The sequence below is a fragment of the Dermacentor silvarum genome, chromosome 8 (assembly GCF_013339745.2).
Source record: "Dermacentor silvarum isolate Dsil-2018 chromosome 8, BIME_Dsil_1.4, whole genome shotgun sequence".
In the NCBI taxonomy this organism is placed as follows: domain Eukaryota; kingdom Metazoa; phylum Arthropoda; class Arachnida; order Ixodida; family Ixodidae; genus Dermacentor; species Dermacentor silvarum.
This window is the reverse complement of record NC_051161.1, coordinates 2,809,218-2,826,445: the sequence shown is the minus strand read 5'-3', so window position 1 is coordinate 2,826,445 and position 17,228 is coordinate 2,809,218. Positions and strand designations below refer to the sequence as shown.

Below are 17,228 nucleotides of genomic sequence, written 5' to 3'. Positions count from 1 at the left end.
TGCAATGATTCTACACTTTTCTTTTCAACGACAGTGGTAAGCTCCCAGTCAGGATTTGGCAATGCCTGCCGTATGCACTCCAACCCATTTTTATTCTTCTGTATATTTCTTTCTTGTGATCAGGGTCCCCTGTGAGTAATTGACCTAGATAAACGTACTCCTTTACAGACTCTAGAGGCTGACTGGCAATCCTGAATTCTTGGTCCCTTGCCAGGCTATTGAACATTATCTTGCTGTAATTTGTCTCCATTAATTGTTGCTGAATAGGACAATGTCATCTGCAAACGGAAGGTTGCCGAGATATTCGCCGTTGATCCTCACTCCCAAGCTTTCCCAGTCTAAGAGCTTAAATACTTCTTCTAAGCATGCAGTCAATAGCATCGGAGAGATTGTGTCTCCTTGCCTGACCCCTTTCTTGATAGGTAACTTTCTATTTTTCTTGTGGAGAACCAAGGTAGCTGTGGAATCCTCGTAGATGTTTACTAAGATATTCACGTATGCCTCCTGTACTCCTCGATTACGCAATGCCTCTATGACTGCTGGTATCTCTACTGAATCAAATGCCTTTTCATAATCTATGAAAGCCATATAGAGAGGTTGATTGTACTCCGCAGATTTCTCGATTACCTGATTGATGAGATGGATATGATCCATCGTAGAATATCCCTTCCTGAAGCCAGCCTGTTCTCTTGGTTGGCTGAAGTCAAGTGTTGCCCTGATTCTATTGGAAATTATCTTGGTGAATATTCTATACAATACTGAAAGCAAGCTAATGGGTCTATAATTCTTCAATTCTTTAACGTCTCCCTTCTTATGGATTAGTATAGTGTTGGCGTTCTTCCAGCTCTCTTGTACACTTGAAGTTGTGAGGCATTGCATATAAAGGGATTTTATTAGGCGCGATTCCGGGGCATCCAGCTTTTACAATTTACAGAGCAGCTATGCGCGGGACGGCAATGCGCTCGTCATAGCGGGGGCTTTTAAATGCGTTTCTATGCCTACCCAACGAGGAAACCCGCCCGTAAGACGATCGATTTCAAGATAGGGCAGCGAGACCTTCGCGCTGACTAAGCGGCGAGAACAGACGAAGCTATCAGCACCTTCTGCCCATCGCAGATCGCTTTCAAGATAGCGCGGCCACGCAATACGCAGCCGGTTGATCATAATGGTTCGACGCGGATGTACAAGGCGATAAAAAGCGGCTTTCAATGACGGGAACGTCGTGAGCGCTCCTGGAGGTGCACTAGTTTGCTTGCGTCACCAATTCACCTCGCACAGCCGTCCACAGCAGTTGGTGTCGCAGCAGCGCAGTACTGGCCGCATCGACTTTCATAACACCGGGGTGCGCGGATATGAGCAAGTGGCACAATGCTTACGCATATTTTCTCACAGGAGTTTCTGCGTGCATTTTTCTCCATTTAATGTTAACACAATTTCTTTAAAAGCCCCGGTGGCATGCATATAGCACAAACGTACTCAATGAGCTGCATTACTCGAAGAGACAGATATTACTTACACTGAACATCGAAATGCATTGTTGACTAATTAACAAAATCTCACTAATCATCTTTATAACTAATCACTTTTGCCCACACATTACAAACACGGATTGAAGCCAGTGATTTTACAAGGCTCATTCACTTGGAACGAATTTTGAAACTAGCGCCAGTTTTGAGAAAAGCGCTGTGAATCTTGCAGTGAAAACGCACTCTTGTTCTACTTACCTTTTTCTAAAAACGTCTTTTTACAAGCTCAAATGTTAGTGAAACACCAATGTATTTCTTGGCAAATTTTGAACGCAAAATGGTGTCATCCTCAAAGTTCGTTCCAAGGGAATATGACTTTCTAAGTCGCCGGCTTACAATCCATAAATTGCAATATGTGCCGTGAAGTTAAAAAGTTAATCGGCGAAACTTTGTTAACTATTCAAATATTGATTTTAATTTATCGTAGTGAATAAAGAGATGTCCGACAATTACGATACTCCCTAATGCGAAATTTGAGCGCAAGTCCATACTTGTTTTTATTTCGCGATATATTGAGGGAAACAATTTGAGACTGGCAGTGGGTCGTCAGCGCCGAGGGATTATGGGAACGCTGGCATGATGAGCGGAGCCAGCTGTGGAAGAAGACGACGCTCAACACGAGAACAGGCGCTCTAAAACAGAACCAAAGGAGCGCTATAACAGACACTGTATTTTCAATTGCAATAAATCCTTATGTGCAGGAAGGCACCAAATAATATATGAGATACCACTGTTGGCTGCAGTTTATACATTTCATATATACGTAATTTATCGTGCAAACAATGTAAGCCTCTGATAGGCCTACTACCGCGATGAAAAGAAACGCGAACAGCGGAGCGCGTGGCTGAAGCATTACGGAAGGTATAGTGTGCGCGTTCAGTCATCACTGTTGACAGGCGCGCATGTCCGGTTTGATCGAGCTGTGCGATGAAGCACCCCCTATACTGCGATATTGATAAGGAAAGCTTAACATCCGCCAGGCATGTCTGACACTCGGAACGCACACGCGGTGCGATAGCGCCAGCCGGAACAAGATTCTAGCGACGCCGACGCACAGATTCGCCTATAGCGACAACCAAAGCAAGTTTCCAGGCGTTTCCTTGCACTAACGGACAGACGCTAACTGACTGTGCCAAAAGCCACGCCGTTCGCGTTTCTTTTGATCGCGACAGTTTGCGCTGTCATCATTACTGCGCCGTAACCTTTTCTCGCTTTCAAGTTAAAAAGAAGCAGAACAGAAACAAATATCGCAATATAGGGGGTGCATCATCGCACAGCGCGATCAAACCGATCGTGCGCGCCCATGATGACTCGACGGCGCGCACTATATACCTCCAGTTATGCTTCGGCCACGCGCTCCGCTGTTCGCGTTTTCTTTTTTCATCGCGATAGTACCTAGCTCAATAAGTAGAATAGTGTTGCAGGCCACGGATGATCTTATAAAATCCTGTTAAAGGTAAAAAGAAAAGAAAAAAAAGGGGGGGAAGGGAATAAAAACACCGCGTGATGTGCCCAGTGACTGATTCACGGTGCGTCACTCGGCGCTCGTAGCGAGACTGGTGACAACAGTGCGAAAGTGCCTTCATATCTGAAGATCTCTAAAAATACCAGGGACCGTATACACAAAAAATATCTTACGCTAGAATTGTTCGTAGAACGAATTCCAGCTAAAGCTGGACTTGTCATCAGTGACAATGGCAAGTACACCACTTACGAAGCTTTGCCCAGGTTTCTTCTTCTTATGCAGAAATTACAGCTTCGCCCGCAAGGCGAGACGGTAACGCGACAGCTTGTGAAACATTTCGCGCCTAAGACTGTTTGGTGCGGTGTTTCTTAAAATGTGCATCTTAATTCTTTCAAGAAGTAAAGAGAAGCGTCAGTCGTATTCGATTTGGGAAGTTGCGCCTCCCGGTGGTGAAGTGGAAAGACTCGGTTTTACTTCCTCCTCTGCAAACTGGACTCTACTAGCTAAAACGAGCCTTTAGCTATAGATTAGTTCGGATTTCCTCCATCTTAAGTTTGAGCTACCCCATTAATAGGCATCGTAATATCCTTAATTGAATAAAACAAGACGGCATCAGCGCGATCCACTAAACACTAGAAGAAGCCGAGCGCTAGAAGAAGACTAATGCAGTTGAGTATTATAGAATGGTGATTCACGTAAAGGGACGTTCTACTACAAGACAGAACTCAAACCGGACTAGTCGTTTTCCCTTGCCTCCCTTTTAGGGGCAATTATGCTCGTTTTCTTCATTGGCTACTACGCATACAAACCGTGCTTTTCATAGGCGGAAAGTTTTCATTTTTCGGGGGGGGGGGGGGGGGAGGAGGCTGGGGCCTGACCAGCTTTCCGAACTTCACCCATGTCTGCACATATATATATATATATATATTGTAGCGAAGAAGACTGGCGCCCTGTGTGACTGGCGCGCCCTGTGGACGCACTATCATCATCGGCCCGCCGACGAAGACGGGCTCGCGCTCTCGGTGTCCGACGCTCAACTGAGACGGTCGCGTTTCTGAGTCGTCAATAAACCCCATTACATATTTGGTGGAGCTGTGCTGGGTTCTACTTCCCCAACCCTGGAACTACGCAATCGGAGGCTGCCGGCCATCATGCCTGACGACGCCAGCCAAACAACACCTCCGGCACCGCCAACATTGATTTGTCCTGGCCCCGTGCGTCAACACGATCCTCCCATCTTCAGCGGCTCCGACGAATACGACGTCGAAGATTGGCTCTCGATCTACGAGCGGGTGAGTGCCCCCAATAAATGGGACGATGCTACGAAGCTCAGCTACGCCAACTTCTATCTCACGGGTGTCGCTAGCGTGTGGTACCACAACCACGAATCCGACCTTCGCACCTGGTCAGATTTCAAGGCGCGCATTACGCAAGTGTTCGGTCGCCCTGCGGTGCGGAAGCTCCGTGCCGAAGAGCGCTTGCGCAGCCGTTCCCAGCAACCCGGTGAGAACTTCACCAAGTACATAGAAGATGTTGTAGACCTTTGTAAGCGCGTCGATCCATCGATGACTGAGTCTGACAAGATCCGTCACGTGATGAAGGGAATCGAAGACGACGCATTCCAAATGCTCCTCTCGAAAAGCCCGCGGACCGTGGTCGAGGTCGCTGAACTTTGTCAGAGTTACGACGAACTCAGGCGGCAACGTCTGTTCACTCGACGTTCTTCTGTTCCCGATGCTTCCGTTGCAAGTTTAGCCGCTGTCACTAACAACGACTATCTGCTCGGCGAAATCAAGGAATTTATACGCTCCGAAGTCGCCCGCCAGCTATCCCTACTCACCGCCGTCCCCGGACCTACGCCGTCCTTGGCTCCTCCGTTGCGTCAAATGCTCCAAGAACAAGTGTCCGAAGCCATACAGTCTCCTCGTGCAGCGCCACCATTGTCTGTACCTCTCAGCTACGCCGAGGTTGCAGCACGGCCACCCCCATCGACTTTTTCAGTGCCACCGTTTGCTGCACCGCCACGTCCAATCCCTCCAATGTACACCACCAGATCACCAGCTAGCACGGGACCCTGGCGTACACCCGACAATCGCCCCGTGTGCTTCTTCTGTGGTATCCCTGGTCACGTGGCACGGCTCTGTCACCGTCGCTTATGGCTTCAAGGTCATGACCAACCTGTCTCCTCCTACGTTTCGCCAGCTTCGTCCTTCTCACCGGCACGTGATTCGCACTTGCCGTCGACGCGCAACGTCATTCCTTCTGCCCGTGATCGTCGCTCGCCATCCCCTCGTCGCCGCTCACTTTCCCCCATGCGGCGGCGTCCGGCCCCATCGGAGCAGGAAACCAACTACCGCAGTTCAAGAGGCGAGAACTGCGTTCCAGTCGAACCACACAAGGCCTCGCTCTCTTCCGACGAACGTAATCGAAGTATCTGTTGAAGGAGTCGTCACACTGGCATTAGTCGACACAGGCGCCGCCGTTTCAGTAGTTACGGAAGAACTTTGCCGCAAGCTTCGAAAAGTAATGACGCCCTTATCTGCGCTGTCACTCCGGACTGCAAGTTCCCAGTGCATTACCCCTGTTACCGCATGTACCACCCGCATCGTCATTCAAGGATACACGTATACAGTCGAGTTCGTCGTCCTCTCATCCTGTTCATACGACGTCATCTTGGGGTGGGACTTCCTTTCCGATCATCAGGCCGTCATTGATTGTTCTCGCGCCGAAATTGAATTTTCTCCGCTTCCCGACACCCGCTCACATGAACTTGACGATCTCGGCGACAAACTGGTCGTTACAGAAGACACTACGATCCCTCCGCACTCTTCGGTGATTGCGCATGCCTGCTCTACTTTCGCCACTGACACTACTGCCCTGTTTGTCCCATCGGACATTTTTGTTCGCCGACAATGTTCCCTTCGCTGTCGTAACTGTCAGTGGTGGCTGCACGAGACTACTCGTTTCCAACGCTAAGGCCACGCCCCTCGTCTTACGTCGTGGCGAGTGCCTTGGACGTCTTCAGTCTGCCGACTCGGTTAACATCTTTGACGCGCCTCTTGACGACACCTGTTCAGACGTGAACTCGTTGACCTATAGCTTGCATTGTTCCCAGCCTAGGCACGACGTCTTCCATAGTTCAGTGGATGCCCTCTTGAGCCCTACGCAGCGTTCGCAGCTTCTCAGCCTTCTACGAAAATACCAATCTACGTTCGACTGTCAACACGCCCCATTAGGCCGCACATCGACTGTACGTCACGATATCGACACCGGCACCCACGCACCACTGCGACAGAGGCCTTATCGTGTATCACCCGCGGAGCGCCATGTTATTGAAAACCAAGTAAGCGAAATGCTTGAGCGTGGAGTGGTTCAACCTTCTAACAGTCCCTGGGCGTCGCCTGTAGTCCTGGTTAAGAAAAATGATGGCTCAATTCAATTTTGCGTTGACTACCGCCGTCTTAATAAGATAACTCGCAAAGACGTCTACCCTTTACCGCGCATCGACGATGCTCTGGATTGTTTGCAAGGCGCGGAGTATTTTTCTTCGCTCGATTTACGCTCAGGCTATTGGCAAGTGCCTATGGATCCTGCCGATCGCCCGAAGACAGCCTTCGTGACCCCAGATGGCCTATATGAATTTAACGTTATGCCGTTTGGGCTTTGCAATGTCCCTGCTACATTCGAACGAATGATGAACAATCTGCTTCGTGGGCTCAAATGGAAGACATGCCTATGTTACCTTGATCATGTCGTCGTCTTTTCTCCAGATTTTCCCACACATCTGTACCGTCTCGAACAAGTCCTGCAGTGCATCACCGAGGCAGGCCTCCAACTCAACTTGAAGAAATGCCGCTTTGGAGCCCAGCAGCTTGCTATACTCGGACACGTCGTATCGAAAGATGGCATACTCTCTGGTCCTTCGAAACTTCACGCCGTCGCCGAGTTCCCGAAACCCACGTCCCTGAAAAAACTTCGGAGCTTTATCGGGCTCTGCTCCTACTTTCGTCGTTTTATCCGGAATTTCGCTTCCATCATTGCTCCGTTGACTCAGCTGCTTCGCGGCGACACACGACTTTCTACATGGACCACAGCTTGCGACGATGCGTTTGAAACCATGCGGCGTTTGCTCACTTCGCCTCCCGTACTGCGCCATTTCGACCCCACGGCCCCCACGGAAGTCCACACCGACGCCAGTGGCGTAGGACTTGGTGCCGTGCTTGCACAGCGAAAAAGTGGGCATGATGAATACGTAGTAGCCTACGCCAGCCGAACACTAACAAAAGCGGAATCTAACTACTCCGTCACCGAAAAGGAGTGCCTGGCTATCATCTGGGCCCTTGGAAAATTCCGACCCTACCTGTACGGCCGCCCCTTCGACGTCGTTACAGATCACCATGTTCTATGTTGGTTATCGACTTTAAAGGATCCGTCAGGCCGCCTTGCGCGATGGTCTCTACGGTTACAAGACTTCGACATACGCGTCATTTACCGGTCTGGCCGTAAACACACCGACGCGGATGCCCTCTCTCGGTCGCCTACACCAAGTGACATGACTTGCATTACAGCCATCGAATCGGCGTTTTCGTCGCCTGTGCCCGTCAACATGGCTGTGGAGCAACGCAAAGATCCTTGGATTGCGGCACTTATGGATTGCATTTCTGACACTTCAACAACACGCCCTTCACGTGCTATCCGCCGCCACGCTTCTCATTTCGAGTTGCGGGATGGTGTTCTCTATCGTCGAAATTACGCTTCCGACGGTCGCAAATGGTTGATCGTCGTTCCCCGCCATCTGCGCACAGATGTATGCTCCGCTCTCCATTCAGACCCGCAATGCGCCCATGCCGGCCTCTTCAAGACTTACGCCAGGCTTCGCTCCCGCTTTTATTGGCGTGGCATGTATAATTTTGTGCGAAAGTACATTCGCTCGTGCACAGCGTGCCAACGACGCAAGCTTCCTGCTCCTCGTCCTTTTGGTCCTTTACAGCCCATTCCTTGTCCGTCCCGACCATTTGACCGCGTCGGCATCGATCTCTACGGCCCTCTTCCCTGCACATCAGCTGGCAATCGCTGGATTATTGTCGCTGTCGACCACCTCACCCGCTATGCAGAAACTGCGGCACTGCAAACAGCGACAGCCCGCGACATTGCGTCCTTCCTACTGCATCACTTCATACTGCGTCATGGGGCACCGCGGGAACTTCTTAGTGACAGAGGGCGTGCGTTTCTTTCCGAAGTTCTTAACGCCCTTCTGACCGCGTGCCATACCGTCCATCGCACCAGTACAGCTTATCATCCGCAAACGAACGGCATAACAGAACGGTTTAATCGTACTTTGGGCGACATGCTATCCATGTACATGGCATCGGATCATACCAACTGGGACCTCGTTTTGCCATATGTTACGTACGCCTATAATACCGCTTCACAGGCCACAACGGGATTTTCGCCATTCTTTCTCGTATATGGCCGTGAACCTACATGTACGCTCGACACCATTCTCCCCTACCGGCCTGACCCATCAGAGGGCACGCCTCTGTCTGAAGCCTCCAAGTATGCCGAGGAATGCCGTCAGCTGGCCCGTTCGTTCACGGCGGAAGATCAGAGTCTCCGAAAATTCCGTCGCGATGATGACCGACCTCCCTGCACCTACCAGCCGGACTCACTAGTCTGGCTGTGGATACCTTCAAGCACCCCTGGTCTATGCTCTAAACTCCTCGCTCAATACCACGGTCCCTACCGCGTCGTTGAACAGACGACGCCGGTCAACTACGTCGTCGAGCCGCTAAAGCCATCTACTGACTTGAGGCGTCGTGGACGCGAGACAGTCCACGTCCAGAGACTTAAACCCTATTACGACCCCCTTGTCCTCTCCTCTCCTTGAGTCGCCAGGATGGCTCCTTCTTCTCCAGGGGGCAGTTGTAGCGAAGAAGACTGGCGCCCTGTGTGACTGGCGCGCCCTGTGGACGCACTATCGGCCCGCCGACGAGGACGGGCTCGCGCTCTCGGTGTCCAACGCTCAACTGAGACGGTCGCGTTTCTGAGTCGTCAATAAACCCCATTACATTATATATATATATATATATATACCCGTTAATAACAATTACACTGGAAACTTCGTGTCATCTCGAAAGATTGTTTACTGAAGTGACGAGCTTATATGAGTATTTGCAAGACCTCAGAATAGGAGACAATTCAGTTTTACAGCCTCGGTCCCCTCGCACCGCCAAGAGACTGGCGTCTCTTGGTTGAGTCATGCAACAAGCGGATTCAGTTAAACCCGTTAGGAAGACACATGTGTTTTGTGCGTATTAAGTAGCACAAGTACACATCTATGAAAAAGCAATGTAACGCCTTGTAATAGATTTAATACAAAAGATACAATCAAGAAATCGTTTCCTGACGAAAGGTCAGTTATTGAGAAGACATAACATATATAAACATTAAACGATATATAACAATTTCTGAACACAACTTATCAATAGAATTATTAGCATGAGTATAATGTGATTCCGTAACGCCATAGTTTGATTACTTGTCAAAGCATGCCTTATGCCACTGGTTTCGTTTATTTTCCGGAGGCAGAAGAAAGGATTATAGAGTAAAAATTATCAGGTGCCCAAATAAATAAACATATTAACAAATAAATAAATAAGACAGCGATATCTCAAAAGCGCGAAAGGACTCGAAAGCAAATATAGGAACAACGTTGATTGTGTTACTGAGAGGCAAATGCAGCATACGACGAATAAAAATTAATATGGAAAATGCACTGATAGACTAGGGAGTTTTACAAATAGCACAACCACGCGTCTTTTCTTATCCAAATAACCTCACTCTGCTTGCGAAGTTATGGACCCCATTTTCGTTCCTTTGTGTAACTTTTTGCGTTGTTTTCTAAGCCAGGTGGTTTGCTTTAACTTGTAAGTTGGTGCCTTTCTCCTATTAAAGACGTCAGTTCGTTGTCTGATGCGATGATTTCACCATCATTGACAAAGTGTTCGTTCGGGCATTTGATCTGGAAATGAAGTTGTCGGCAATATCAATCAAATTGATTTTGCGGGAGAGTTCTTTGTGGGCGTGAACAAATTGCCAGATGGTTGAAGCGGGCTTGTCCAGTCGTCGACCGCAAGAACATTTTCACTCGCCGAAGACAAGAAAATGGATGTGGTCTCTCGGATGTGGTCGACGAGACCGGCATATGGTCAACGCAATTTTTATAGCTTGGCCATTTCCGGCAAAAGGTTTCGCAGGTGTTCGCCCTTGCTCCCCGTAAACATGTGCACGACGTCCCCAAACGTGTGCAATGATGCCGACCTTTGCTGGCTTAAAATGTCAATCAGCATATCTCTGTGCAAAATCAGGCGTCCTGGTTCAAGGTCGTCACCGTAGAAATATGTTATATATGCTTCGATCGCCTTCCTTCCCTATGGCAAGCTGCTCAATGTGGGACTTATGCTGCCACATATCAGGTGGATACCTGTTGTTTAACGAAGACAGCTCTGTGTCAAGTACTTCATAGAACCTCTGGCGGTACATGTCACTCGCTGATGGAAACACGTGAGCTGAGGAACCTTCATAATAGCGGCGTGGAGTCTTCTTTCGCCTAGCGGCTAGAACACATGGGTCCTCAACTTTTCCTGCCTCTGCCATACATATGTGGGTCACGCGCTTCATTTTGGAATTAATCTGCGCCGAGTTCAAGCTTGGGCCATCCGATATGGCTGGTCTCTTCGCGTGCGCTTTCACCCCGCGCGCCTAGTGTTATGTTTCCGCTGGTGCTTATACGGTGGAAAATACGCTTCCTTTTCAGCGTCAAGCGGGTTCTGGCGAAGTACCGATAAGCGAGGTGCTCACAACTGGTTTTGTCGTTGGTGCTCATGCTGTGTTTGTAGCCGGCGCACATTGCAACGTCCACAGCCGCGGTAGAAGCGAGCTCGACGCCTGTATCTATTTCTCCTTTTATTGCGAGAGCAATTGTATCGACGCCCCAGGCAAATTTTCGCTGTCGTCGTCGCCGAGATATTCCGTATAAAGTCCAAAAGTCACATGAGTGAGCGACCCGTACACTGTGGGTGCGAGAAAAAGCCCGTAACACTGAGCCGAAAAGGATGGCGGCTTGACGGACATTACCTTCCCACGCGCTCAATATTCGGGTTAGTTGGAGGTCACGTGATCAAGTGCGCGCATGGGGAGGCGAGCACGCGTCTTCTGATCTAGCCCTGCCGCAGCTGCAAATTACTGTGCGGTTGACGCTTACGCGGCCCGAGTGCCGTATCCAATTGTTGGTAATCATTAGGGGGTGCAATGATCAAGGGCGAGCAGGGATGGCTGCTAACTTCATGCGCGCTGTCTTCCTTCTTAGGCTGTATTTCCGCGCCCCAAGTGTTGGAGATCGCATAGCCTAAGTTAAGAGACAGGGGTAATCGGAGATCGCTGACAGAAGCCGTCCTGTAGTGGACATAAAAATATGCAGATGATGATGATGAATCTAAATTACGGAGTCGCGGTGAATCACATGGCTGTATACGAACCGTTCGCCCCAGCTGCGGCATTCATCATAATGCCAGCGTTGTGATAGCGACTGCTCGGGGTCATACAGCGAGATATTTACAGGTTTACATGATCCGTGCACTGCACAATGTTTGTTATTTTAATTAGTGAGTAAATGCTACTACAATTCACATAAGCGATACAACCAACGTACAGACTCGTGTGAGGGCCGCACTTTTTTGCCGCAATTTTGACGAGCCTTACAAGGGTCCGGGCCATTTTATCGAATTTTTCCAACTACGAGTATGAAATCCGCCGTAAACCTCCGCGAGGGCTGACGAGTTGCCATCACCCGAAAAGATCACGTGCTCATGACGCCTGCGGCAGAAAGGATGTTCCACATCCGCCGCCAAGGTTTGTGAGTGGTGGCGCTGGCTAACACTCCCAGGGTTAGTTCTACTGGTAAAAACATAAAATACCCCAGAAAGTGGATGGGAAAAAAACTCCGCGGTAGCTCAATGGTAAGAGCATCGCACGTGTAATGCGAAGACGTGGGATCGTTCCCCACCTGCGGACAGTTGTTTTTTCATCCATTCTCATTCATTTATCATTTCTTTAATTCAATTAGTAAGTAAAAGTAATATTGCCCCTATGTTGTCCTTGGTGTCAGTGTTGGCTGCTTAGGATATGATTTATATATATATATATATATATATATATATGGGATGATGGGATATATGGCCAGATGGGATGATGAAGTTGGGAAATTCGCAGGCGCAAGTTGGAATACGCTAGCGCAAGACAGGGGTAATTGGAGATCGCAGGGAGAGGCCTTCGTCCTGCAATGGACATAAAATATAGGCTGATGATGATACATGTATATATATATATATATATATATATATATATATATATATATAGTCTTACCGAAAGTGATTGTTGGAGTTTTGAGTGTACGCTTCCTGGTCGCCGCCCTATGAGCCCCCCCCCCCCCCCCTCCTCCACTGGTACTGGGACCAGTTAAGTGAAACTGCCGTGATATCCCGAATGCTTACTTTACAACGCCTGCCATTAGCCATATTAACATATTACAGGCGCAACGTTTGCCCGCCCACAAACAATTCCCGAGCCCGATCGAGCCCCTGACCTATCTATAAGGAGACAACAATGGTTCGCTTGGTAGGTATTATACCGACGCGCGACAGTTCTCAGCACAGCCGGCCGATAAAACGAATACAAACCAACAAAATTCACCTACTTACCCGCGTTGTATGAATTCGCGCCACCGCATAGGTAAACAAAAATCATTTGGCTATAATCCAACTCCACTTGTTCAAACGTCACCCACAAATAAACTGATTTGTGCTGCCGGAGTAAATTACAGTGGAGTGGCAATACACGTATTAGGCCGTGCGTGCGTTTAAATGTGCCGATCGCGACCATTGTCGCATGTTGGGTGCTCAAAGCGTCGTCGTCCGCGCGCGCACTGTCGGCCGGATGCGGGCAGACACGAGAGGCCGCCGAACCCGAGCGCCCTCGACACAGTGGCCCTGAAATGCGCCAGACGCGCGCTATTGATTCGACGCTGTCCTTGGCAGTGAAACGCGCCCCGGGGAAAAGCGTTCCCTGCCCTGGGGACTTTTCGGGCCGCTGTGCAAGAAGAACGCGTCGGGCGTCTGCGACGCCGTACGGTGCGCGATTGGCCCTTTTCGTTAAAACCACTCCTCGCCCTGCGTATTCCGATAGTGCGCGCATAGACACGCACTGTTTAATCGGTGGACAACATCGACCGTCGCAGGTTGACGGACAGTTGTGTCGACAAACGGCAGGAGACACATGGCAAAACAAAACGGCGCGCCTCGGTAGTAGCCTGGCGCCGTACGATGTGTGCGCGTTGTCACGTGACACGAGCCAAGTGTTCTCAAACTCGAGTGACGGCAGTGGCGTGACAAATACCCAAGCACGGAAAGGTGTCGCGCACCGGATGGAGACAGCAATGAGACAACCATTGCAAACATCAGGGCATGGTTTTATTGGGCAAACAATTTATGCTCCCACGACTGGCCCCTCGCGAGGAAAAAAAAATAAAGTGGAATTTACTCTATAGCTGCCGGAATGCCTTTCCATAGACAAGACGCAGTTGCTAGCTCGCAGAGAGGCCAGCATAGACAAGAAGTGTGAACGAGGCAGTGCGTCTCTTGCGCCTAATGGCAGCGTTTGAACCCTGGGAAGGGGAACGATTCCAGCCGCAATTAAGTACCGTTGTCTAATCCACCACAGATCGTTTTGCAAAGACATTTCGCGCAACGACGGCAGAGAGGCTGTGCCCGCACACTTACATCGGCGCATGTTTCCTCGCAATCACAAAAGGGTTCGAAACAGATGTTTGGCGTTTAGAAAAGAGTGCGAAAGGTCTCTCTCACACTTTACAAACAGGGCGGGAAATGAGACGTGTGGATGCACTTCGGAAAACACGAGCAACAGTGACAATACACACACACACACACACACACTGACAGATAGGGGATACAAGTTTAACAACAGATAACAGCACACGCTTGACAACTCGCGTGGCCGTTAAAACTTAAAAACAAACAGAAAGCTTACGGTTTACCTCTCCTTCACTTGAAAGAGTACGTGCGAAGTGTATGTAATCCGGAGCTGACGTGTTCACAGCGCAAGGGAGCGACTGACCAGAAGGAACAATGCATCGCAAACCGGCCGTACGCAACATTCGTTGATGCCTTTCTAACACAATCAGGGGTAAGACGTGAATTGCTTTTTCACTCCGCAGACATTTGCGCACAAATATCACGAACCGTGCTAGCAGCACCAATGAACACTTAGCCTCGAGTAGCGACGTTCCGCTTTTGGATTCACGCGCGAAAAATATATATATTTTTATTGCATAATTATCCCTTGTGAACCGCAGTTACAACTATACGCCCGTAAACCGGAACAGTTTTACAAACCCCGAGTCAGAGCACAACACATGCAGCACAAGTGGCAACACAGGGCCAGAGGAATGATCGCACTATCGCGAGGCGTTTCGGAAACGCGTTCTCCAATGTTTCTCTGGTGACGTTTACTAGTCAATTGCAATACGACACAACAGCCCCTTCGACAGGTCAACCTTGCAATCAGTGCTACACACCCCAGCTAGCTTGGCTGGATCGCTCCGTGCGTTGAGCGCGACGGCTGCTGACACAGTAGCCAAAGCATGGCTAGCGAGGAAGCATCGAGCGGGTCGACACACTTGGACTGACACTGTGCAGGCTGGCTCACATGCTGCCCGCGATGTCTGATATTTGTGCGTTTGATGGAGCGAGGTGAGCAGCCAAGAATCATCACACGTGCACTGATGGCCAACCGACGCGCTTTGCATTCGAAACGCTATGTACACACGACAAAGAGAACACAGCAGCAACAAACACTCAAGAGATGGCATGATGCTGTCAGGAGTGATGAATGATATCTTTTGTACTTGTCCAAAACCGGGCACATCGCTTTCCGTTGAAACGACACAAGTGAGGCGAAGGATTGTTTGGCTGGCCCTTGGCGAGTACACACAACAGCACCGGGATTCGCAACCGTGGCGAGAAAAAAAAAAAATCGGGGAGGAACAGCAAGCTAAGCATAAACTGTGAAAACAAAACAGACCTCGGAGCCGTTCATACCCTGGCGTACGTGCCGAGCGACTTGACGAAGTGGTAGTCTCTGGCGCCGCAGTGGGCGCAGCCGATGCTGTGGCTGTAGTCGCTGAAGTAGGGCAGCGACCGGTCGGCGCTGATGACGGGCTCGCGGCAGCTGGTGCAGCGCAGCCGCTCGTCGCAGCACGGCGTGGCCGCGAATATGTCGTACGCGTACATGGTGCCCAGGATGAGGTGGCGGCCGCTCCAGCGCGCGCCGCAGCCGCGGCAGGCGAGCCGCACCTGCCAGCCTTCGAGGCAGGTCATGCACACGGCGTTCAGGTACTGGGGCCGCTCCTCGACGCGCACCAGCACGGAGCCCGGGTTGTGCTGGCGCGGCGAGAGGAACAGCGTACCGTCGACCAGCGGGTAGCGGTCGAACACGCTCATCGCCGCCTGGCACACGATGCAGGGGATGCGCGACATCTTGTTGGCGCTCAGCGTGCTCAGAATGAAGCAACGGATGTCGTCGCCTTCGTCTTCCATCTTGATGTGGTACGCGTTGATCTTGTGCCGCGGCAGCGTGTTGAAGGACGAGTAGTCCTGGCGACGCGAGAACAGGCCCTCGCGGTCGGCCACGACGCGCTTGGCGTGCGTCGGCGACGGCGGGAACTCGGACGACGAGCTCGGCGGGCTGCCCCCGGAGCCGGTGCTCGACATGCTCGAGCTGCGTAGCCGCGCCACGGGCAGGGCTCCGCTGCTCGGCTTGGCGCCGTTCAGGGCCAGCGTGGGCTTGTCGTTGCCCTTCTTGCGTCGCTGCTTCTTCTTGCGGTCGGCCACCGGCGGAATCCAGTCGAGGTCCTTGCGCAGGTGGCCCTTGCCGCAGCGGCAACCGCACGCCTTGTAGGCCAAGTCGTAGCCTTTCTTGGTCCACAGATTCTGCAGGCGCTGTTTCTCGCTCCACGAGCGAGCGCGTCCCGTCGAGCGCAGGAACGACAGCACCGAGCTCTCCCACTCCTCGAAGCAGGCGCGGTGCATGAACGGGCTCTGCGGGCACTGCTCGTTGTTGCAGATCACCTTCACGGCGTTGCTCAGCTCGTCCATCGGCTCGGCCAGGTGACAGCCGGTCGGCACGCAGCACGCCTCCATCGCTGCTGGGTGGTGCTGCGCTGCGTGCTCGTCCGCGGGCCGGACTCGATTATTCTCGCGGTGCTGCGGCATGCTCCCTCCGCACATCCACGAGGCCGTCGCGGACAGCGCTCGCATCCAACCGGCCTCGACGGCTGCTGCTCGCTGACTAGACGAACGTACTCGGGCGGTCGCACCGACCAAGTGGCAGGAAAGCGGCTCGCGTCGCGACCTGCGAGCAAACACCACTGCCGCCGACGGGAAACTTTCCGAGTGGCGTGGCCAGCGCGCAGGGGCGGGGCCCTGACTGGCAGCTCGTCGCCGTCGCCCATTGGTGAAATCGTGCGACGCGCGATTTTCGCCCTCTCCCATCGAGTCGGCCCGCCGCCGCGACGGGGCTGGAAGCACGCGCTGCGAAGAGGCTTTCGGGACCCGGACGCCGTGTCATGCCGGGTCTCCGTGACAGCGACCAACATCGCGACGAAACTGTCAGCAGTATGTTGAATGCGTGCTGCTTTGCGCTTTGTTCAGCAGCTCGTGCGTCATCTCCGGCTTCGTCTCCGGCCCCTTCCGACATCAGTCTACGTTCGATACACCCTCGGTGTGGGAGGAATTGCAAAGGGGTGCCGGCTGACGGGTTAACGTTAATTGCGATGGTGGTGTTATTTGTCGTATCCAACACGAGAAGACCAGGAAACAAGTGCAAAACGCCGCGTAAAACACACATCGTGACTCGCTCTACGTCGCGGCCCGCGGACTGCGTGCTGTAAAGGCGCACTATTGCAGCCGTCAACAAAGATTTCAGGAACGAGGCTGACAGCACTTCGCTTCCGCCGGTGTTGGCGCGAGGTGTGGGAGGATTCGTGGTCACGAAACGATATCGCCGCTCGGCCTTGAACGAGCCGGGGCGCTGTAAACATTGCGAGGCGCCTCTATCGCCGCTGCTTCGAGATAACGTAGGTTGCGCAACTCTCTCTCCCCATC

General features: G+C 51.4%; 1 protein-coding gene and 1 non-coding gene across 2 annotated transcripts; one reads left to right on the top strand and one right to left on the bottom strand.

Moving 5' to 3' along the window:
* Positions 1–11,991: 11,991 nt before the first annotated feature.
* Trnat-ugu (transfer RNA threonine (anticodon UGU)) lies at positions 11,992–12,063 on the top strand. Its single transcript has one exon. It is a non-coding gene; the product is annotated as a tRNA-Thr (tRNA).
* Positions 12,064–13,495: 1,432 nt separating this feature from the next.
* LOC119460523 (headcase protein) lies at positions 13,496–16,816 on the bottom strand. The gene has a single exon (XM_037721443.2). It carries the CDS (start codon positions 16,614–16,616, stop codon positions 15,159–15,161), a length of 1,458 nt encoding a protein of 485 aa, XP_037577371.1. The 5' UTR covers positions 16,617–16,816; the 3' UTR covers positions 13,496–15,158.
* Positions 16,817–17,228: the final 412 nt, after the last annotated feature.

What these genes read in the sequence shown, in the direction of transcription:
- LOC119460523 (XM_037721443.2), bottom strand. Translation starts at nt 16,616, where the DNA reads ATGGGAGAGGGCGAAAATCGCGCGTCGCACGATTTCACCAATGGGCGA.